Genomic DNA, 19,801 nt, shown 5'->3' on the forward strand with positions numbered 1-19,801 from the left:
ACTTATTTATTTCTGTACATTGAGCTTCTGACATATTGTCTGAAACCATAGTATGTAATCCATATATGTTTATTTAATAAGTGAATATATGAATCAATCAATCAATAGGTCAAGTAATGTAATTTTCATGAAAAAAATCAATGAATCAATAGATCAAGTAATCTGAATTTTCTAGAAACTTGACTTCTGCATAGACTGTACTGCCCTATCCTCTACCAGCTATGCTAAGCCAATACTTTCATCATCATGCTCCTGCTGAGGAGCCTATAGTGTTTCTGACCGTAATACATCAAATTACTATATGATAAAAAATGTTCATAATACTAATCACCACTTATTGATTGTTTATTATGTTCTGGGCACAATGCTTATCACTTTTCATGTAAGTTATTTCATCTCCTGAAACCTGTTTCTTAATCTATTAAATTAAGGTGTATAGTTCATAAGCCTATTGTGAAATTAAATGAGCTAATCTGTATGTCTACAGATATGTATTTTTCCTCTCATGAAATCAAATGAAGCCAGCGTATCCTACCAGAAATTTAGATATAATCCTGAGATTGATAGGCCTGTTCTAATTCCATTCAGACTTTAGGTTTATTCTTTCCTTTTCTTTTTTTTCATGAGAAAGGGAGATCCCAATCAAAATTGCACCAGCATTCTTCTCGAAACTAGAACAAGCAATCCTAAAATTCATATGGAACCACAAAAGGCCCCAAATAGCCAAAGTAATTTTGAAGAAGAAGACCAAAGCAGGAGGCATCACAATCCCAGACTTTAGCCTCTGCTTCAAAGGTGTAATCATCAAGACTGCATGGTATTGGCACAAAAACAGACACATAGACCAATGGAATAGAATAGAAACCCCAGAACTAGACCCACAAACGTATGGCCAACTCATCTTTGACAAAGCAGGAAAGAACATCCAATGGAAAAAAGACAGTCTCTTTAACAAATGGTGCTGGGAGAACTGGACAGCAACATGCAGAAGGTTGAAACTAGACCACTTTCTCACACCATTCACAAAAATAAACTCAAAATGGATAAAGGACCTGAATGTGAGACAGGAAACCATCAAAACCTTAGAAAAGAAAGCAGGAAAAGACCTCTCTGACCTCAGCCGTAACAATCTCTTACTCGACACATCCCCAAAGGCAAGGGAATTAAAAGCAAAAGTGAATTACTGGGACCTTATGAAGACAAAAAGCTTCTGCACAGCAAAGGAAACAACCAACAAAACTAAAAGGCAACCAACGGAATGAGAAAAGATATTTGCAAATGACATATCGGACAAAGGGCTAGTATCCAAAATCTATAAAGAGCTCACCAAACTCCACACCCGAAAAACAAATAACCCAGTGAAGAAATGGGCAGAAAACACGAATAGACACTTCTCTAAAGAAGACATCCGGATGGCCAACAGGCACATGAAAAGATGTTCAGCGTCGCTCCTTATCAGGGAAATACAAATCAAAACCACACTCAGGTATCACCTCACGCCAGTCAGAGTGGCCAAAATGAACAAATCAGGAGACTATAGTTGCTGGAGAGGATGTGGAGAAACGGGAACCCTCTTGCACTGTTGGTGGGAATGCAAACTGGTGCAGCCGCTCTGGAAAGCAGTGTGGAGGTTCCTCAGAAAATTAAAAATAGACCTACCCTATGACCCAGCAATAGCACTGCTAGGAATTTATCCAAGGGATACAGGAGTACTGATGCATAGGGCCACTTGTACCCCAATGTTCATAGCAGCACTCTCAACAATAGCCAAATTATGGAAAGAGCCTAAATGTCCATTAACTGATGAATGGATAAAGAAATTGTGGTTTATATACACAATGGAATTCTACGTGGCAATGAGAAAGAATGAAATATGGCCTTTTGTAGCAACGTGGATGGAACTGGAGAGTGTGATGCTAAGTGAAATAAGCCATACAGAGAAAGACAGATACCATATGGTTTCACTCTTATGTGGATCCTGAGAAACTTAACAGAAACCCATGGAGGAGGGGAAGGAAAAAAAAAAAAAAGAGGTTAGAGTGGGAGAGAGCCAAAGCATAAGAGACTGTTAAAAACTGAGAACAAACTGAGGGTTGATGGGGGGTGGGAGGGAGGGGAGGGTGGGTGATGGGTATTGAGGAGGGCACCTTTTGGGATGAGCACTGGGTGTTGTATGGAAACCAATTTGACAATAATTTTCATATATTAAAAAAAATGAGAAAGGGAAAGAGAGAGAGCACAGGTGGGGAAGTGGCGCAGAGGGAAGGAGAGAGAAAATCTTAAGCAGGCTCCATGTTCAGTGCGGAGCCCAATGTAGGGCTCGATCCCATGACCCTGGGATCATGACCTGAGCCAAAATCAAGAGTTGGACGCTCAACTGACTGAGCCACCCAGGTGCCCCCAGACCCTAGGTTTAAAATAATTCTATATTTCCTTATCTTCAAGTGTCCTTTAAACCCTAGGTTTAAAATAATTCTATATTTCCTTATCTTCAAGTGTCCTTTGCATTCAGTATGTAATTTGGTTCTCAGAACACCCATATGCAGAACCAAAGGCATGGATTATTCACCATTTCACAAATAGGAAGGGGTTATTAGACTTACTATAATAATAAGGCAAGTTTGTGACAGAGCCAAGACAAGAACCCAGGTCTCCCCACAGATCATTTGTATTTTTATGCTAGGGTCATTTATGATTAAGTTTCATATTCTAAAATGGGTATCATTTAGATGAACACAGTGGGTAAAACTCTCTTGTGTCAAAGTCATAAAAAGTTTTTGAAATTAAATCCCACTGCTTGGTTTCTATTTGTACAGAAGATTTTTTCATTGTTTTAAAGCCTTCAAAGTTTCTCCACCCTCATCTTGAGAAAGCATTCTATATTTTCCCCATTGTTTACAATTAGTATGTCATTATGGAGTTGGAAGTTTTAGGTAAAGTTAACTGCCAAGTCTACCAACTTCTTAACAATGCCCAAGGTGGCATCTTTGGGTGTTTGTAAGAAGTAGTTTTTAATTGCTCAACTTTGAGCAGTACACTGAGGCTAATCATGCCCCAAGGGAGGAATCTCTAAGATACAAAGCTATTAGAAATGTTCTGTTTGTCTTGGACCAACTCAAAGCATCACAGGTGGGAAGAACACTTTTCCAATTTAAGATGGCCTCATCATTTCTCAATGTTGAGATAAATTTCCTTAGAAATCTGCTTAAGGACTATTATGAGATGTTTGGCTAGTCAGTCCTCTCCAGAATCTCATTTCCCCTTTTTCCTGGTAATTCATGGCTCCTAATACATGGCTCAGGCCTACCTTGTAACATAAGGAAAAGGGAGCAGAGTTGTCACTTGCTAAATTATAATTATAGATTTGTGCATAACTCCAGACAGGCACCCAAGGACTGTGGTGAGGCATTGCATATATTACAGTTAGCCTTTGTAATCCACAACACACTCCGTTTTCCTCATTCTCTGATTAAGGATTTTTCGAGAGTACACCAGAAGCAGTCACTAAAGAGGTCTTATACCAGTCACAATCTTTCCAAAGCAGAGAAATGTATTTCCACCAGCTCAGTCCCCAACCCCTGTCTCTTTCCCTTTGCCCACAGCAACTCCTGCTATTCAGTGTTCTAAAGCCTTCATTTGACTGTCAGGATACATCCCTACACTAAGCAACAGAATCCACAAAGCCTTCCTTTTTGCCTTAGCCCAGATCTTTCCTGCAACCATTTACCAGGCCTTAAAATAACTTCCTTAGTTGTCATACATATACAAGAAAGATATTTATGATCTACTATTGAAAAATGTTTTGAACAGGAACAGTTTCTTTAGAGTTAAGGGTGTCACAACTGGAACAGACCCCAGAAATGGTCTCGTAAGCAAAAGAAATTGAGACCCAGACAGTTAAAATAAGTTGTCCAATGTCAGACAGCTTGTGAGGTGTCCACACTCTCCTTAGGTCCTCTCACCTGACCAATTTAAGAAATGCCACATTAGGGATGTATTCAGCGGTCATGAGGCTGACGGAACTTAAGTACTGTCAGAGGAACTGATTCTATGTCCTAGCCATTACTGTTTTCTAATTGGCAGTGAAACAAGCCTCAGCTAAAGACAGGTGTCTTAATGTGGTACCGATACCATGTCACACTGAGTTACCCAAGGACCTGGACGAAATGTTTCTGAGTACCAGATCTGAGATCTTTATCCTCAAAGCAAGCATCAAGCAAAATATCACATGGATAATTTCTCAAAGGTCAGTGATCTGGAAGTAACTCTGAGTTTTCTGTCCATCTCTGCCTCTAATTAACTGTGTGACATTTTCCCATCTATAAAGTATAGGTACCAATTTATGTGAATGCATTTGGAAAAGTAAAAATAGCTAACATGCTAGTATTTATTGAGACTTATCACGTGCTGGACAATTCTAAGCATTTTACATGTATTTACTCATTTCCTAAATATGGGAAAGTAGGCTCAGATTATTTGGATTACTTGAACAAGTTCACAGAACTAGGAATCCCCTGAGTACACAGCCTAAACCACTACTTCAGACTGCTTCCCACTACCCTAAATAGTACCTATTGCCATACAAAGTGTCACAAGGATAGAAAACCAATGATCTGTCTTCCGGTTACCTATAATACACTTGAAGAGTCAGATAACAGAGAGAACCAGATAACAGGATAGATAACAGAACTAAGCTGAGTGTTGAAAGATGGATTGGGCAGGATCTTGCTTTCCAAACTGGCAGAACATCAGAACCACTGGTGCAGAAGGAGTGAGTGCAAGCATGAGGGTATTCACAGAGCAGCGAAGGAACTAACTTGATTCAAGTGAAGAGAACTTGGCGAAGACTCATGGGAGACAGAAGTAGATGTGGGAATCAATAATGTGGGTTAATGAGTAGTTTGTGTAGCACTTACCACAGATGCATATACACATTATTGTTTGTTTGGGTCATGTCAGTTTCCCCCGACCAGACTATAAGTTCCATGAAAGTGGGAACCATATCTGGAGATTTTTTGTGCCATGTCTCCTCAATGCCAAGTGCATTGTCTGACACGTGGTGGGTGCTCATTAAATATCTGTTGAATACATGTATCAATGGGTAAATAAATAAATAAATAAACGTTAGATGGTAGATAAGGAACTGCCATAGCTGACCTTGCATGTCCCGTGAAGGAATACAGACTTGATACAGCTGCAAAAAAAAAAAAAGAAAAAAGAAAAGAAAAAAAAAGAAAAGAAAGAAACCAGAGCCCATGGAGGGTGTTTGAGCAGGCCGAGGTGGCACAAGTGGGAATGAAAAGGCAAACATAAGGGCTATTTCAACGTGGGAATCAATAACATATGTACTCTCTGCTGTGCACTCGCCATCCCAGCCGTCCCCTGGTAGACGTTTCTCCACCAGCTGCAGGTTCTGTCACGACACCGATTTAATACAGAAAGAATGCGAAGAGACTACGGGCCAAAATAAAAAAGAATTATTTCTTAGTTCTGTGGAAAACCCAGCAGTGGTATACAAAAGTCCCATGGTCTCAAAAGTCTCCTTTCTCTTTTCTTTATTTGTTTTCCCTACACAAAATGCCACATTTTTTTCAAACAGCTCTGGTTTGGCAAAATTTAATTGCCTGTTTGGGATGAGGTCCCTGAAGCTCTCAGAAGTTAATTATTTCTTTCTGGTGAAGATCAGAAACTTTGAACTCTGAGCGTGAGATAAATGATCTGGTAGCACTTTGGAACCTCAACTTATTTAAGTTACTGAGAAGCTCATCAACTTGCTCCCTGCATTTGGAACTGAATCTGGAAGAGAATTGGACCCCAGACATCATGAGTAGGCTGAGGATGTAGGATTTATAGATTTAGTTCAGATCAAAGTATGCTCCCAGAGATAGAGCTCTGATGACAGCTTCCAGATAAACATATACATCGGTGGATTTTGAACCTAGATGAAGAGGAGTAATGGCACAATTGCTATAAACCAAACTGCTCAATGAAAGGCAGGTTCTATTAGTTACATTTTCTGGATAAGTAAGGGGTAACAAAAAGGCTTTTGGGCTTCAACTCCAGTAGGATGCTTTGGAAACAGGCTGAGTCTGTTTTCCAGCTTTAGTGGGTAAAGTGATTGTCATTAGGTCTTTTGCTGACAGAGGGATGCAGAGTTTCTCGGAGTCTTCAAGTTGCATACTTTCACTCTCCAGCACCGAAAATAGGTGGTGGGGAAAGAGTAGGAAACTGGGTAGGGTCTGTACAGAGCCCTGGACATCTCCTGGAAGTCATCCAGTTTAGTTTAAAGCCCTGGGTGCAGCGTGGTTTATTATTTCCCTCTTTTTTTAAGTAAGTGGCAATTTGGTTTAATTGTGTTCCAGTTCATCAAGATAAAATAGTAGTAGATAGATAAGCATTTCAGAGAGGCAAAAGGTGTCTAATCCAGCAGATTGAAAATTGAAACAACCTAAGGGTCTTGATGCTTAACATTCAAATGAGCTCAATCCTCCTTATGCTACAACTTTTCTGAGGCAGACTGAACAAGGATGTATGTGGGTCAGACATCAGTGAAATAAATGTTTGCCTAAGAAATTAAATAATTAGATACCATCACCAAGGGCTGCATACCAAAGTGTTTGGCAATTGCAATTTGACTTAATCCAAAAGAATCTTCGTCAGAGGTCTCCAAGCATTTGGGAGTTTGAGAAGCTGGAAACGCTTTGGAATCTCACCATGGAAGTTTGCATAAAGATCTTCACTGTTCCAAACCTGACAATTTGGAAAACTTTCTTTGGGGCATTCTCATTCTACTCCATCTACTGGTACTTGAGAAGGGCCTTCAATGGTGAGTCATTAAGAAGAAAAGGCTCCAATTTCTTCCCTCCCTCTTCCAACTTATTTTTTCCCTCTAACCATTTATTAGATGTGGTCAAACTCCAGGAAGTCAAAGGGCAGCCATTAGTTGAAAGGAAAGTTAGGCTGTATAAATGATTGCAGGTGACAAGACTAAAATGGGAAATATGCTGGGTCCAGTTTTCCAGGAATGTTTTAATAATTCTAGGATGAGACGATCAACATTGTCTTTGGAGGGCAAGGCCCAGACTAGTGAAAAATAGCCCCTTCAATTAAGAGGCTGAATAGCCTTTAAGTGTGAGAGGGAAACTGACATCAATTTTAAGTTCTATGGGTCCAAACACAGTACTAATGGAGGCAAGGTCATGGGTTCGATCCCAAGAGCTATCAGTTAGCTTAACACCATATAAGAACAAGTCTTCCCAAGGCCATAGACTGATTACCAATTTTTAGTCAAACAGCTCATCAATTTATTCTACTGGGCTCATAGAAGACTGAGGGATAAATTCTTAATAAACCTCCCCTCCATATCAGAGAAACAGAATACACCGTTCAGCTCATTAGGAATCACTGAGTCTTATAAAAGAGAATAAAGGGGCGCCTGGGTGGCGCAGTCAGTTAAGCGTCCGACTTCAGCCAGGTCACGATCTCGCGGTCCGGGAGTTCGAGCCCCGCGTCGGGCTCTGGGCTGATGGCTCAGAGCCTGGAGCCTGTTTCCAATTCTGTGTCTCCCTCTCTCTCTACCCCTCCCCCATTCATGCTCTGTCTCTCTCTGTCCCAAAAATAAATAAAAACGTTGGGAAAAAAAAGAGAATAAAGATTTATTTATCAATATTTAATATTTAACAGCAAAAGCAGTGTGTTTTAAACAGTTCTAGGAGCAACAGAGACCTGTAAAGGGCATATGAATCAGCTGTCTACTTCTATGCAAAACCAGCCTGCCCATCATATTTCTAGATATTCTACTGTGGATAGAATTATCTATCTACATGTGGATTATCTACATGTATAGATAATTAGTAGTTAGATATAGACCATTCAAAGACAGTTAGGGCATGAGTATACTAACTTAAAGTATAAAAGTCTTCAGGGAATTGTCTCATATAGCCATATGACTCTCATCTTTCTTCATTTTCCCACTATGGAGATGATTATCTTGATTTTCACTTGCAAGGATAAAGGCAATCCAAGGGAAAACCTCTTTCTCAGGGTCCCATGATACATGAAGACAGAACTAGCATTAGGTCTCTCAAGCTCTGCGGACACTCCTGTGAAGGCAACTCATCATACTCCCCATCCCTTGCATGTGTTTGCCACTTCCTAAGTGGCATACACTTTTCACTCATGGATTTGCCATTCCTATGTACTTCACCTGCCTGAGAGGCTGAACAAGGTAGAGAATGAGACACAGGGATAAGTTCTTAGAGGCCGGCACAGGGAAGTGGGGGAGTTATGGAGTCTTGTTTGCTAAAGACTTTTAAGAACAGGTGAGTCTCCCATTTCAGATGGTTAGAGAAATTCCATCCCTTATCAAACTCCTCCTCCAGTCCACATGCCTCTCCAACAATGGAGAAAAATGTAGCAGGTTCCTCTTGTTGTGGGAAGTGTTAAGGTTTGTTTTGTTTTGTCTTCATTTTAGCTGAGGGAAATGAGAGAATCTTAGCATGTTAGAACTAGACGGGCTCTTACAGATCACTTAGTTTAACTGGATTGCAAATAAAAATTTAGGCTAGTGAGGGGAAGAAACTTATCCAGACATATAGCCAGTGAGTAGCAGAAACTTCAAGGAAGGGATTAGAAAGAGAAGGGAGAGTTACTCTCATGAAGAAGCACATATACATTCAGGAGCGCTTGGCATATAAACCTCAATGTCAAGGGAAGAAGCAGATGGAGAAAGAGAGGTTGTCTTATAATATGGAACAAAGAGCTCCATTCACACACTCATTCATCAAATCATTCTTGACTACCTTCTATGTACCAGGCACTATTCTAAGTTTGGGACATACAGCAGTGAGCCAAACGGGCAAAGTCCCTGACTTTGTTGAGCTTGAGTGTACATTCTAAATAAAAGAGACAATCAATAAACATAATTAATAGACAAAATATACCACGTGCTGGAAATTATGATTATAAGGAGAAAAAAAATGTAGGAAAGAAGGGTATAAAATTCCAGGAAGGTGGAAATGAACTTTTAGACACAGTGGTCAATAAAGGACTCACTAAAAAGACGCCCTGTGAATAAAGACCTGAGAGAAGTGAGATGGTAAGCCATGCAAGGATCTGGGTTTCATAAATATGGAGCAACACGATGGAAGAGAACAAAGGCTCTGAGAAAGGGATAAAGAGATGCACTGGGAGTATTTATGGAACAATGAGGAGGCCAGTGTGACTAGAGCAACGTGAGTGGGTAAAAGAGCAATGGGAGCTGGGGTCAGAGAGGTAATTGGGAGGCAAACCCTGTAGGGGCTGACAGGTCATAACAAGGAGATTGGTGTTCAATTAGGTTAAGATGGGAAGTTGCGGAAATTTTTTAATGGAAACGTGATCTGACCTGACTTACAATTTAACTGAATCACTTGAACTAAATGGGGGCAAGGCCAGACACAGGGAAACCAATAAGGAAGTTACTGACAAAATTCAGGTGGTAATGGCGATGGTTTGGAATAAAGGATGGCACTCCAGGCAGCAAGAGGAGAAGGTCGAATCTGGATAATATTTGTGACTGCCTATGACTGTAAATATATATTTATTCACTCAATATCTATCAGGTCCTTATGATGCCCCAGGTACCATACGACGTACACCAGTAGACAAAGCAGACAAAGTCCCTGTCCTCAGTAAATTTATAGCTGAGTGGGAGACAAATAATAAACAAGTAATAAAACTATTAATATAATTTCAGGTATTGGAATGTACGACAAGAAAAACATAAACTGAGGGGAAAGAGAGTGGTAGGGTGGAAAGTGAAATCCTTTTCAGATAGGCTGGTCATTCTAACCCTCTCCTTACCACCCACACTTTTTTTTTTCAAGTTCATTTTATTTAATTTTTTTTAAAATTTTTTAAATATTTATTTATTTTTGAGAGAGAGAGAGACAGAGACAGAGCATGAGCAGGGGAGGGGCAGACAGAGAGGGAGACAGAATCCGAAGCAGGCTCCAGGCTCCAGGCTGTCAGCACAGAGTCCGATGAGGGGATCCAACCCACGAATCACAAGATAATGACGTGAGCTGAAGCCGGATGCTTAACAGACGGAGCCACCCAGGTGATCCTATTTTATTTACTTCGAGAAAGAGAGAGAGAGAAAGAGAGAGAGAACCAGAGAAAGGGAGAGAGAGAATCCCAATCAGACTCCATGCTGTCAGCACGGAGCTTGATATGGGGCTTGAACCCACGAATCTTGAGATCATGACCAGAGCTGAAACCAAGAATCTGACACTCAACCAACTGAGCTACCCAGGCGCCCCTCTGCCCATTCTTTTAGAAACATCATGTTCGATTTTCATGCTCCTAACTGGTGCTCAGCAACAACAGCACAAAAAACACAGAAGAAGCTGGAAAACTCCAGCCAGGAATAGTAGCAAGTTTTCACAGACCTCAAAGATCCCATGAAATACTCCATTTACATAATATCAATTCAGATCAAAGAAGTATTTTTCAGCAGTTTATATCAAGCACTGTGGTAGACACTGGCACAATGGGAAAATGGAGGCATGAACAATTTAGGAGTGACCAACAGACACAAGAATAAGCAACATTTTAGTTAAGACTGTCAGAAGGTACCCTCTTTGTGGAGATTAGTAACATAAGCTGACTGAAGTTCAGTTTGGGAAAATGGTGAACAAGTAAGAGAAGCAGGAAGATGGCCTCCCTTTCCCTTTCCTCTCTTACTTGAAAAAAAAAAAAAGCCCAAGAAGGTATCTGGTGGAAGAGGGATGGAGAACTGTTCATATAACTATTTTCAAAAGGATGGGGAATTTGCTGTTTTCCAAGGGAAGGAGGAAATTTCTAGCTTTGCCTCTGTTCTCATTATAGATATCCCGTTTGTATTCCTTACCTTTTGAAAAGGACAGAAAATGGTCCTTTTCACCTTAATTACTTCCACTTTTCTCACACCATCCCTCCATCTTTATTCTCATTCTTTTAGGTGAAATTAAGCAACTGCATTGGCACTCATCCACTGAATGGCCAACAGGAAGAATGGCCACGGATAATGCTACAGCGGTGTTTGAGTTTCTTCTTATTGGAATCTCTAACTATCCTGAGTGGAAAGTCACATTTTTCACCTTGGTGCTGATAACATACCTCAGCACATTGTTTGGGAATGGACTTATCATCTTTCTTATCTACATTGACCCCCACCTGCACACTCCAATGTACTTCTTCCTTACTAATCTGTCTTTCTTAGACCTTTGCTATGGAACCAATTCCATGCCCCAGGCCTTGGTGCATTGTTTCTCTACCCATCCCTACCTCTCTTACCGACGATGTTTGACCCAAATGAGTGTCTCCTTGGTCTTGGCCACAGCAGAGTGCCTCCTATTGGCTGTCATGGCCTATGATCATATGATTGCCATCAGCAATCCCCTGCGCTATTCCATGATCATGAATGGCCCAGTGTGTGTCTGGCTGGTGGCTACCTCATGGGGGGCATCACTTGTGCTCACTGCTATGCTCATCATATCCCTGCCACTTCACTTCTGTGGAGGTAATGTCATCAACCATTTTGTCTGTGAGATTCTTTCCCTCCTTGAGCTGGCCTGTTCTGATACCAGCCTCAATGAGCTTATGATCCTCACCACAGGTATCTTCACCCTGCTCCTACCCTTTGGATTTGTTCTTCTCTCCTATATCCGAATTGCCACTACTGTCCTAAGGATTCACTCAGTCCGGGGTAGGCTCAAGGCCTTTTCCACCTGTGGTTCTCATTTGACTGTGGTGATAATCTTCTATGGGGCAGCCATCTCCATGTATATGAAACCTCAGTCCAAGTCATCCCCTGACCAGAACAAGTTTATTTCAGTGCTTTATGGGGCTCTGACACCCATGCTGAACCCCCTAATATATAGCTTGAGAAACAAGGATGTTAAAGGGGCAATGAGGAAAATTATGGCAAAAAGGACATGAGCCTTCTTTGTTCCTAAACTTCTGAAATAAGTTTACATCCTCACTGATGGTGAAAATTGTTTAAAGGGTCTGACTTTCCCCTAGGTAGAGCCGGTGGTTATCACTTGAGAAGCTTCAGGACGTCCTCCCACCCCAAAACATTATCCCTACCAAGACTTGAATTTTCATTAGAGGCATTATTTTACTCTTTCTTTACATATAACATGTTAGTGGTCACCAGTTAGGTCACTTAATGTTAGGTAAATCAGCTTATCAGAATCATTTCCTCACTAACAGCGGAGACATAAGTAGCAAGAGAATCTCCTATGACTGTTAGCAGGAAGCAAGACATAACTGAAATTGGAAAACAGGACAAAGAACGGTGTCATAAAAGACCAGAAGACAAATGTCAGAAACTTTACTACTTGACTGAGGGTAAGCCCTGTTGTGAAAGCACAATTTTCTTGCTCTGCTTAACCTCAGAATCATGAGAGAATTGTATCATAGCCATTTCCTACATTTGTGTGGAGTGGTTTTTCTCTTTTCTTGTTCTTTTTCAAACTTCTTTCAAATCTATTATTTTATTTTCTATTCCTAATATAGTTCTATGAAATTGTTAAGAAAGAATCCATAACTCCCCTCTGTTAATGAGGACAAAACAGAGGCCCAGAGGAGGAGTTGAGACTTGTATAAAGTCATACACAATTGGTAGTGGAATTAAAATTAGAATTTAGATCCCATATATACCACCTCTGAACTTTGTCAATATTGTCTAGAAAACTATTTGGAATTCTAGAATTACAAATGCAACTAACATTTATTGAGCACTTACTATATGCCAGACACTGAGCTAAGCTCTCTACATCCATTGTCACATAGAATTCTCACAACAATTCATTGAAGTAATGCTATTATCCATCCATATTAGAGATAAGGAAACCGAGACTTTTAGAGGCTAAGTGATTTGCCCATGGTGACAGAGCCAGCAAAAAGCAGTGCCAATATTTAAATCTAGGTATGGTTAATTTCACATCCTATTCACTGTACCCACACTAGAGACCTTAGAGATTATATAATGAAGTGATTTTAATCAGCTTTATGGTGGCATCATTTGTGTACATAAACTTTACCCAATTACAGTATGTAATTTTATGAATTTTGACAGATGCCCACTGAATCAGCACACAATTCCATTGCTTCCAAAAGTTTCCTTGTGCCTTTTTGTAGACTACCCTACCCTCCGCCCCAAGCCCTGACAACCACTGATCTGATTTATTTAACTATATGGTAAACTGGAATCATATGTGTATGTACTTTTTTGTGTATGGCTTTTCTTACTGCACATGCTTTTGAGATTCAGCCACATTGTTTCTTATATCAGCAGTTCGTTCTTTTTTATTGCTGAATAATATTTCATTGCACACACTTGCCACATTAAAAAAAATCCATTCCTTGTTGATGGATGTAATGCGGTAGCTTTTAAACTTTAGATCTCGTAGTCCTATGCATTCAGTTGTATGCCTGGAACCCATCAATGGAGGTGAAGCTTTCTGTGAACAATTTCATTTGAAAATGGAATTCTAAAAATAAAAGAAAAAGTTTCAGCAAAGAACAATCTACTACTGATCTGTCAGTTTTAGATGAGTTCAGAGGCTCAGCGAACAGTTTGTAAATTTCCCAGGATCATGAAACTTTCTGGAAGCAGATTTAGGCCTAAGACCCAGATACCCTGTTTACTGGTCTCACTTTACTTTGGGCTGGGAGTTGATGTGACACTGGACGGTGCTGCTAAGAGAGTACCCGACATACACAGGACCTGTGTCACACATGTACTCACTTAAATGCAGAGGAAAACAGACTGAATAAACGATTTATCAACATAGACTAACTTTCAAATAAATGCTACATTTATTCAAATTCCATCCATTGGATATTTTTTAATGTGTATGGTATTCTTAGCCACTGAAACCATGTTTTAATATCAAGAACAAAATAATTAGGGGGCACTTGGGTAGCTCAGTCAGTTAAGCATCCAACTCTTGATTTCAGCTCAGGTCATGATCTTACAGTTCATGAGATCAAGCCCCGTGTAGGGCTCTCCACTGACAGTGCAGAGCCTGCTTGGGATTCTCTCTCTCCCCCACTCTCTGCCCCTCACACCTCTCAAAAATAAATAAACCTTTAAAAATATATATTTAGGAAAAAACCAAGTAATCCCAATCTTTGTTCATTCAACAAATATTAACTTCCTACTTTCAACCAGACACTGTACTAGGTGCTAGGGCACATTTCATACTTTATGCAAAACGTATCTTACTATTAAAGTAAACATTTCAAATTAACATTGTGAAATAGTTAAATTGGTGGAATCAATAAGATTTTTGGAGAAACAAAGTAAAGCACTCAGGGAGAGAGAAATTCAGAAACTAGGAGGCATGTTAAGAGTACTCATTTTATGAATAAACAAACAAAAAGCAGAGTCATACTTATAAATATAGAGAACAACAAATAAATAAGTAAAGCAAAGTGATGGTTTCCAGAGGGAAGGGAGAGGATGGGCAAAATGCATGAAGGAGAGTAGGAGATACACACTTCCAGTTATGGAATGAATAAGTCACAGGAATGAAAGGCATGGCATAGGGAATATAGTCAATGATACAATAGTGACACATGGTGATGGATGGTGGCTACACTTTGAGTACAGTTGACACACAGTGTTACATTAATTTCAAGTGTACAACATAGGAAGCATTCAACATCCCTACAGGTTAAGCTATGTTCACAAGTGTAGCCACCATCCATCACCACGTGCCATGGATGGAACTGGAGGGTATTATGCTAAGTGAAATTAGTCAGTCAGAGAAAGACAAAAATCATATGACTTCACTCATATGAGGACTTTAAGAGACAAAGCAGATGAACGTAAGGGAAGGGAAACAAAAATAATATAAAAACAGGGAGGGGGACAAAACAGAAGAGGCTCATAAATATGGAGAACAAACAGAGGGTTACTGGAGGGATTGTGGGAGGGGGGATGGGCTAAATGGGTAAGGGGCACTAAGGAAGCTACTCCTGAAATCATTGTTGCACTATATGCTAACTAATTTGGATGTAAATTTTTAAAAAATAAAAATAAATAAATAAATAAATAAATAAATAAATAAATAAATAGTAAAAAATAAAAAGGACACTTTCCCACCAGAAAAAAAGTACTAATTTTAATGACTCTGGCTTATGGGGGAGAAATACTCCACTCTCTATCACAGGTAAGTTTATAGCTTAAAATGAGAAGCATATTTTCACTAATGGTTCCCCTACCACAAAATGGTAGCTCTGTCACTAGGTGCTTGGTCTCTTTATTGATTTGCTGGTAGGGCACAGCCTACAGATGGACATAGTGGAATCTGGAGACAGGGGCTGTGGAATTGATTCTGCTACTAACTAGCTGTGTGACCTTAGTTATACCACTCTCTGGCCCTCAAATTTGCTAATTTATAATAGGAAGGTTGTGTTTTGTTACCCAAAGACCTTTCTAGTTCTAACATTCTGCATCTAGGTGTTATTTTATACAGATTTTCTTTCTTGTCTTAAAAAAATGGAATCACATTATCAATTTACTTTGCAACTTGCTTTTTCCACTTGGCAATATATCATGGACATTCCTCCAGATCAATATATATAGATCTATCTGCCTGACTTTAAATGTTAGCTTTGACTGAAAAAGTAGGCACACATAGCAGCTAGTTCACATAACTACGGCCCTTCCAGCACTAACATTCTGTTTCTAGGCATCTAAACCCCAAAGGCCATCCAATTCAACATTGATATTAATTCATTTTAAACACAAAATGAACTCTATGAGGATGTTATGAAATGAAATCAATTCTGGATTGTTAAAAACTCCTAAGGTTGAATCTCGCTTCTTCACTTGATCAATCATAGGCACTGCGAGAAACATTCCACTGTGCACCCCACATCTCAGGCAGCTGGGTAGTAAAGCTTACCTTGGTTTCGGCCTGGAAATAAAGATTGGTTCGAAACCAAGGTAGTTCTGCCAGAAATTGAGGAGAAAGTTTACACGCTGAAAAAATGGGCTCCAAATAACATTTTTCCAATGGGGATTGAAGAAAAAGATACCGTGTCCCATTCATAGGATTTGGGATTTCAGTTGAGGAAAGGCAACAGAATAGAACTACTTAGAGCACAGGCCCTGGAGCCAAACTTGTTGGATTCAAATCTACATTCTGCCACTTCTTCGTTCAAATCACTTTCCGTGCTTCAATCCCTTTATCTAAGTGGGCTAATAGTAGGACCTGCCTGTAGTGTTCCGTATTTGTTCATGTAGGCAGAAACCACTCCAGTTATTTCAGACAGGGAGGGATTTAATAAAGAGAATTAGAGACCTACAAAGCCTTTGGAAGGGCTGTGAGAAGGGACATTTTTAAAGGAGCGTTGCCAACAACTTCAGACAGTTGTAAAAGTCTTGGAAAGTTTTAGTAGCAATGAGGAAACTGCTACAAATGACACCAAAGCAGATGCGGCACAGAAGAATGCTCAGGAGCCACCTAAATCTTTGTTTGGCAAAGTCTACACACCTAAATGCAATGTCAGGAGGACCAACCGTGGTGTCTTAGGCTTGTCAAGATCCTGTGAGTAGTACCTTTTGTGGATGAAATCCCAAACTGAACGTTACTGTCAAGGGAGTGTGGGAAATGTAGTTTCTAAGTTTTACTAAACAGGTGAAAGCTGAAAAGGATGGGAAAGGTGTTAAATATGACTTCACAGCTTGGTTATTAGAATTGTGTGACTCGATTCATGTAAAGCACTTAGAAAATTGCCTGGCCTATACAATAGTCAAAGAACAATAAATATTAGCTGTCATTATGATGTCTGGATCACAAAAGCCTAAGATGCCAGGTATTAGAATGCCTACTTGCTTTTTTCTTAATATGAAATTTACTGTCAAATTGGTTTCCATACAACACCCAGTGCTCATCCCAACAGGTGCCCTCCTCAATACCCATCACCCACCCTCCCCTCCCTCCCACCCCCCATCAACCCTCAGTTTGTTCTCAGTCCTACTTGCTTTTTAAATAGTGCATTCCAAGACTACTCCTTAACCTGTGCGTGCTAGCATCCACACATCCTTCATTAATTCAATATTTAATGATCACCTACTATCCAGCAGGTGCTGTGCTATTGCCAGGGATACAGTGCTGAAGAAAGCACAGTTGTTCTCTCCCCTCAAAGAATTCACTCTGTAGGTGGAGAGAAAGACATGTACACAGCCAAACTTGCTGTGTGAATTTGTCTCTTCTTAGTTCTTAAGTTTATAAAGCACTTTACCCACTTCATAATTTATCTTATTCTTGGTGTATATTTATGACCTCATATCATCTTCTACATTTAATGAGACAAGCAAACAGGTGTTATAATTAGTATTATGAAACTGATATTTACAGATGAAAAGATTTAGTGTCTGTAATATTATCAAGGTCAACAGTTAGTGACAAGACTAGGGCTAGAATAGAATTCTAGATTTATCATGGTGATTGTTTCACAGTATATACACTACTGGATCATTATGTAGTACACCTGAAAGTAATATGATGTTATATGTCAATTATACCTTAATAAAAACTCGACCTTAATAAAAACTCAAATTTAACTTAACTTTTTGAAAACGAATACAATTTTTCTGGCACCTAGATATTTTTTTCTGATGGGTGCCTGATAGGTACAGGGAGTCTTTGGAAAGGAGGAATAGAAAGAAGGCAAGACTGTTGCTGAGCAGAGAAAGGAAAAAATACTATGCTTTCAGATTGTCTAGGTTAAAAATCTGACCCTGACACTTAGTAGCTATCTGATGTTGGGCAACTTCCTGCCTCAGTTTCCTCATCTATAACAGGAAGACAATCATAAGACTGAACTAATAGGGTTATCAAGAAGATTAAATCTGTTGATTTCTATAAAGTGCTGAGAATTATAGCTGGGACATGGTAAATCCTCAATAAACATTACCTATTTTTTATTATTGTTATTATAGAGTTATTATTACCATTAATGAATTTTCAGTTGACTCAAAAGTAGTTTAGGTGCTCACCTCACTGGGTGGCTTCTCTCTCTCCTCTTTGTTCCCCCCCACACACAAAGAATATACATAGTAATTGTTTCTGGTTAAATGTGCACAGCAGGTCAAGCACTTTTTCAGTACAATATCATGATGGAGTAGGAAAAGCGCATGATTAGGCGTCAGGAAGTCTGGATTCTAGTCTGGGTTCTGCCATTAATGAGCTATGAAACTCTGGGTGAATCACTTAACCTCTCTGGACTGCATGTGTCAAACAGGGGTAAAATATATTCCTTAACCTACCCCAGAATGGTTGAAAGATCAAATGAGATCATAGATGTTAGATGTTACAAAGTTAAAAGCACATTACAAATGCTACATGATGGGATTTTCATTATCCTCAGCATTAGCCTTCATGTCTTCTTCTCGCTTACCTATGACAACTACTCACTCACTGAATGTTATTGATTCTTCATCTGAAATGTCTTTCAAATCCACCCCCTTTTCTTTGTTCTCAATGCTTGTGTCTTGGTTCAAAGACTCATCAACTCTTACCAGAATGAGTGTAACAAGCACCTAACTATTTTTCTCTAATCCAATCTTATCTCTCTCCAACCTAGCCATCCAATCAATGTCTCCAGAGTGACTTTTCTAAAGGGAAAGATCTCATCCTGTTAATCCCTGGTTTATAATCTCACCCCAAGATTAGGAATTTCCAATGGGCTCCCTATTTCCTATAGAATATGCAACATGAATCACATTAATCAATGCCCTTGCTAATCTCTCTATCCTCACTGTCTATTTCATCTCCATAGACTCCATACTCCAGGAAAATAATACTTTTCTTTCTCTAAACTTTGTATGCATCTATGTTACTGTACATGCTGTTCTTCCTGCCTGCAGTGACTGACAAAATCTCAGTCAGCCTCTAAGAGCCAGATCTACGGTCATTGCCTCTGTGAAGCTCTCCCCAGAGCTTATCCTGTTCTGTTTAACCCTGGATGGTGACTTAATTCCATTTCTTTCACTTAATAACATTTTGTACAACCTCAAATTTAACATCTTTCATGTTATTTTATAATTAGTTGTTTTAGAATGTTTATTCCAATTAGATCATAAGCTTATAGAGAACAAGAAGTTTGTTTTATTCATCTCTGAATAAATAAATATTCATCTCCCTAGCATAGTTTCTGGCACAGAGTATAGGCCCAATAAGAATTGGTTAAATGAATGAGTGCTGAACCAATACTGCCTAGACTATCGGTGGTAAAGAACAGTTGTCTTTTAAATTTCCCAGTTGTTACAGACTGATATTTTATAAAATACAATAAAAAGTCACAGCTGTGTCAAATCACTTTAAAAGTTACTAAATATTTACCCTCAATTTTGTTCTTATCTCATTGTAAACATTTTGAGTACCACTCAGCTGGACTATCTGCAAAGATGCTTCATCCCCAGTCCCTAAAATCTTAATAGGCAAGTTGAAAAATTTAACAAGGATACATGTAAAAATAATAAACAAGTCTTCATATGTTCAGAGCATAACTAAGCAGGAAATCAATAAAATAAAGCTATTGTCATTAAGTACATGCACAGATAAAGTAAATCAATGGAGCAGTGAATGAAGGGATGCAATATTATATTTAGACAGCAACAGTTTGTATGACACTTCAAAACTAATCTAGGAAAATTTTAGGAAAAAGTGGGATTTACAGAAACTGTTCAAAACAAAGATGGCTGGGATGGACTGGGGGACATCAGGGAAACATAAAGAGGAAGAGGACACCTTCA

General features: G+C 39.3%; 1 protein-coding gene across 1 annotated transcript; it reads left to right on the forward strand.

Moving 5' to 3' along the window:
• Window positions 1-11,034: 11,034 nt before the first annotated feature.
• Window positions 11,035-11,961, forward strand: LOC122477863 (olfactory receptor 13H1-like). The gene has a single exon (XM_043571305.1). It carries the CDS (start codon window positions 11,035-11,037, stop codon window positions 11,959-11,961), a length of 927 nt encoding a protein of 308 aa, XP_043427240.1.
• The last annotated feature ends 7,840 nt before the right edge of the window (window positions 11,962-19,801 follow it).

The sequence above is a fragment of the Prionailurus bengalensis genome, chromosome X (assembly GCF_016509475.1).
Source record: "Prionailurus bengalensis isolate Pbe53 chromosome X, Fcat_Pben_1.1_paternal_pri, whole genome shotgun sequence".
Classification (NCBI taxonomy): domain Eukaryota; kingdom Metazoa; phylum Chordata; class Mammalia; order Carnivora; family Felidae; genus Prionailurus; species Prionailurus bengalensis.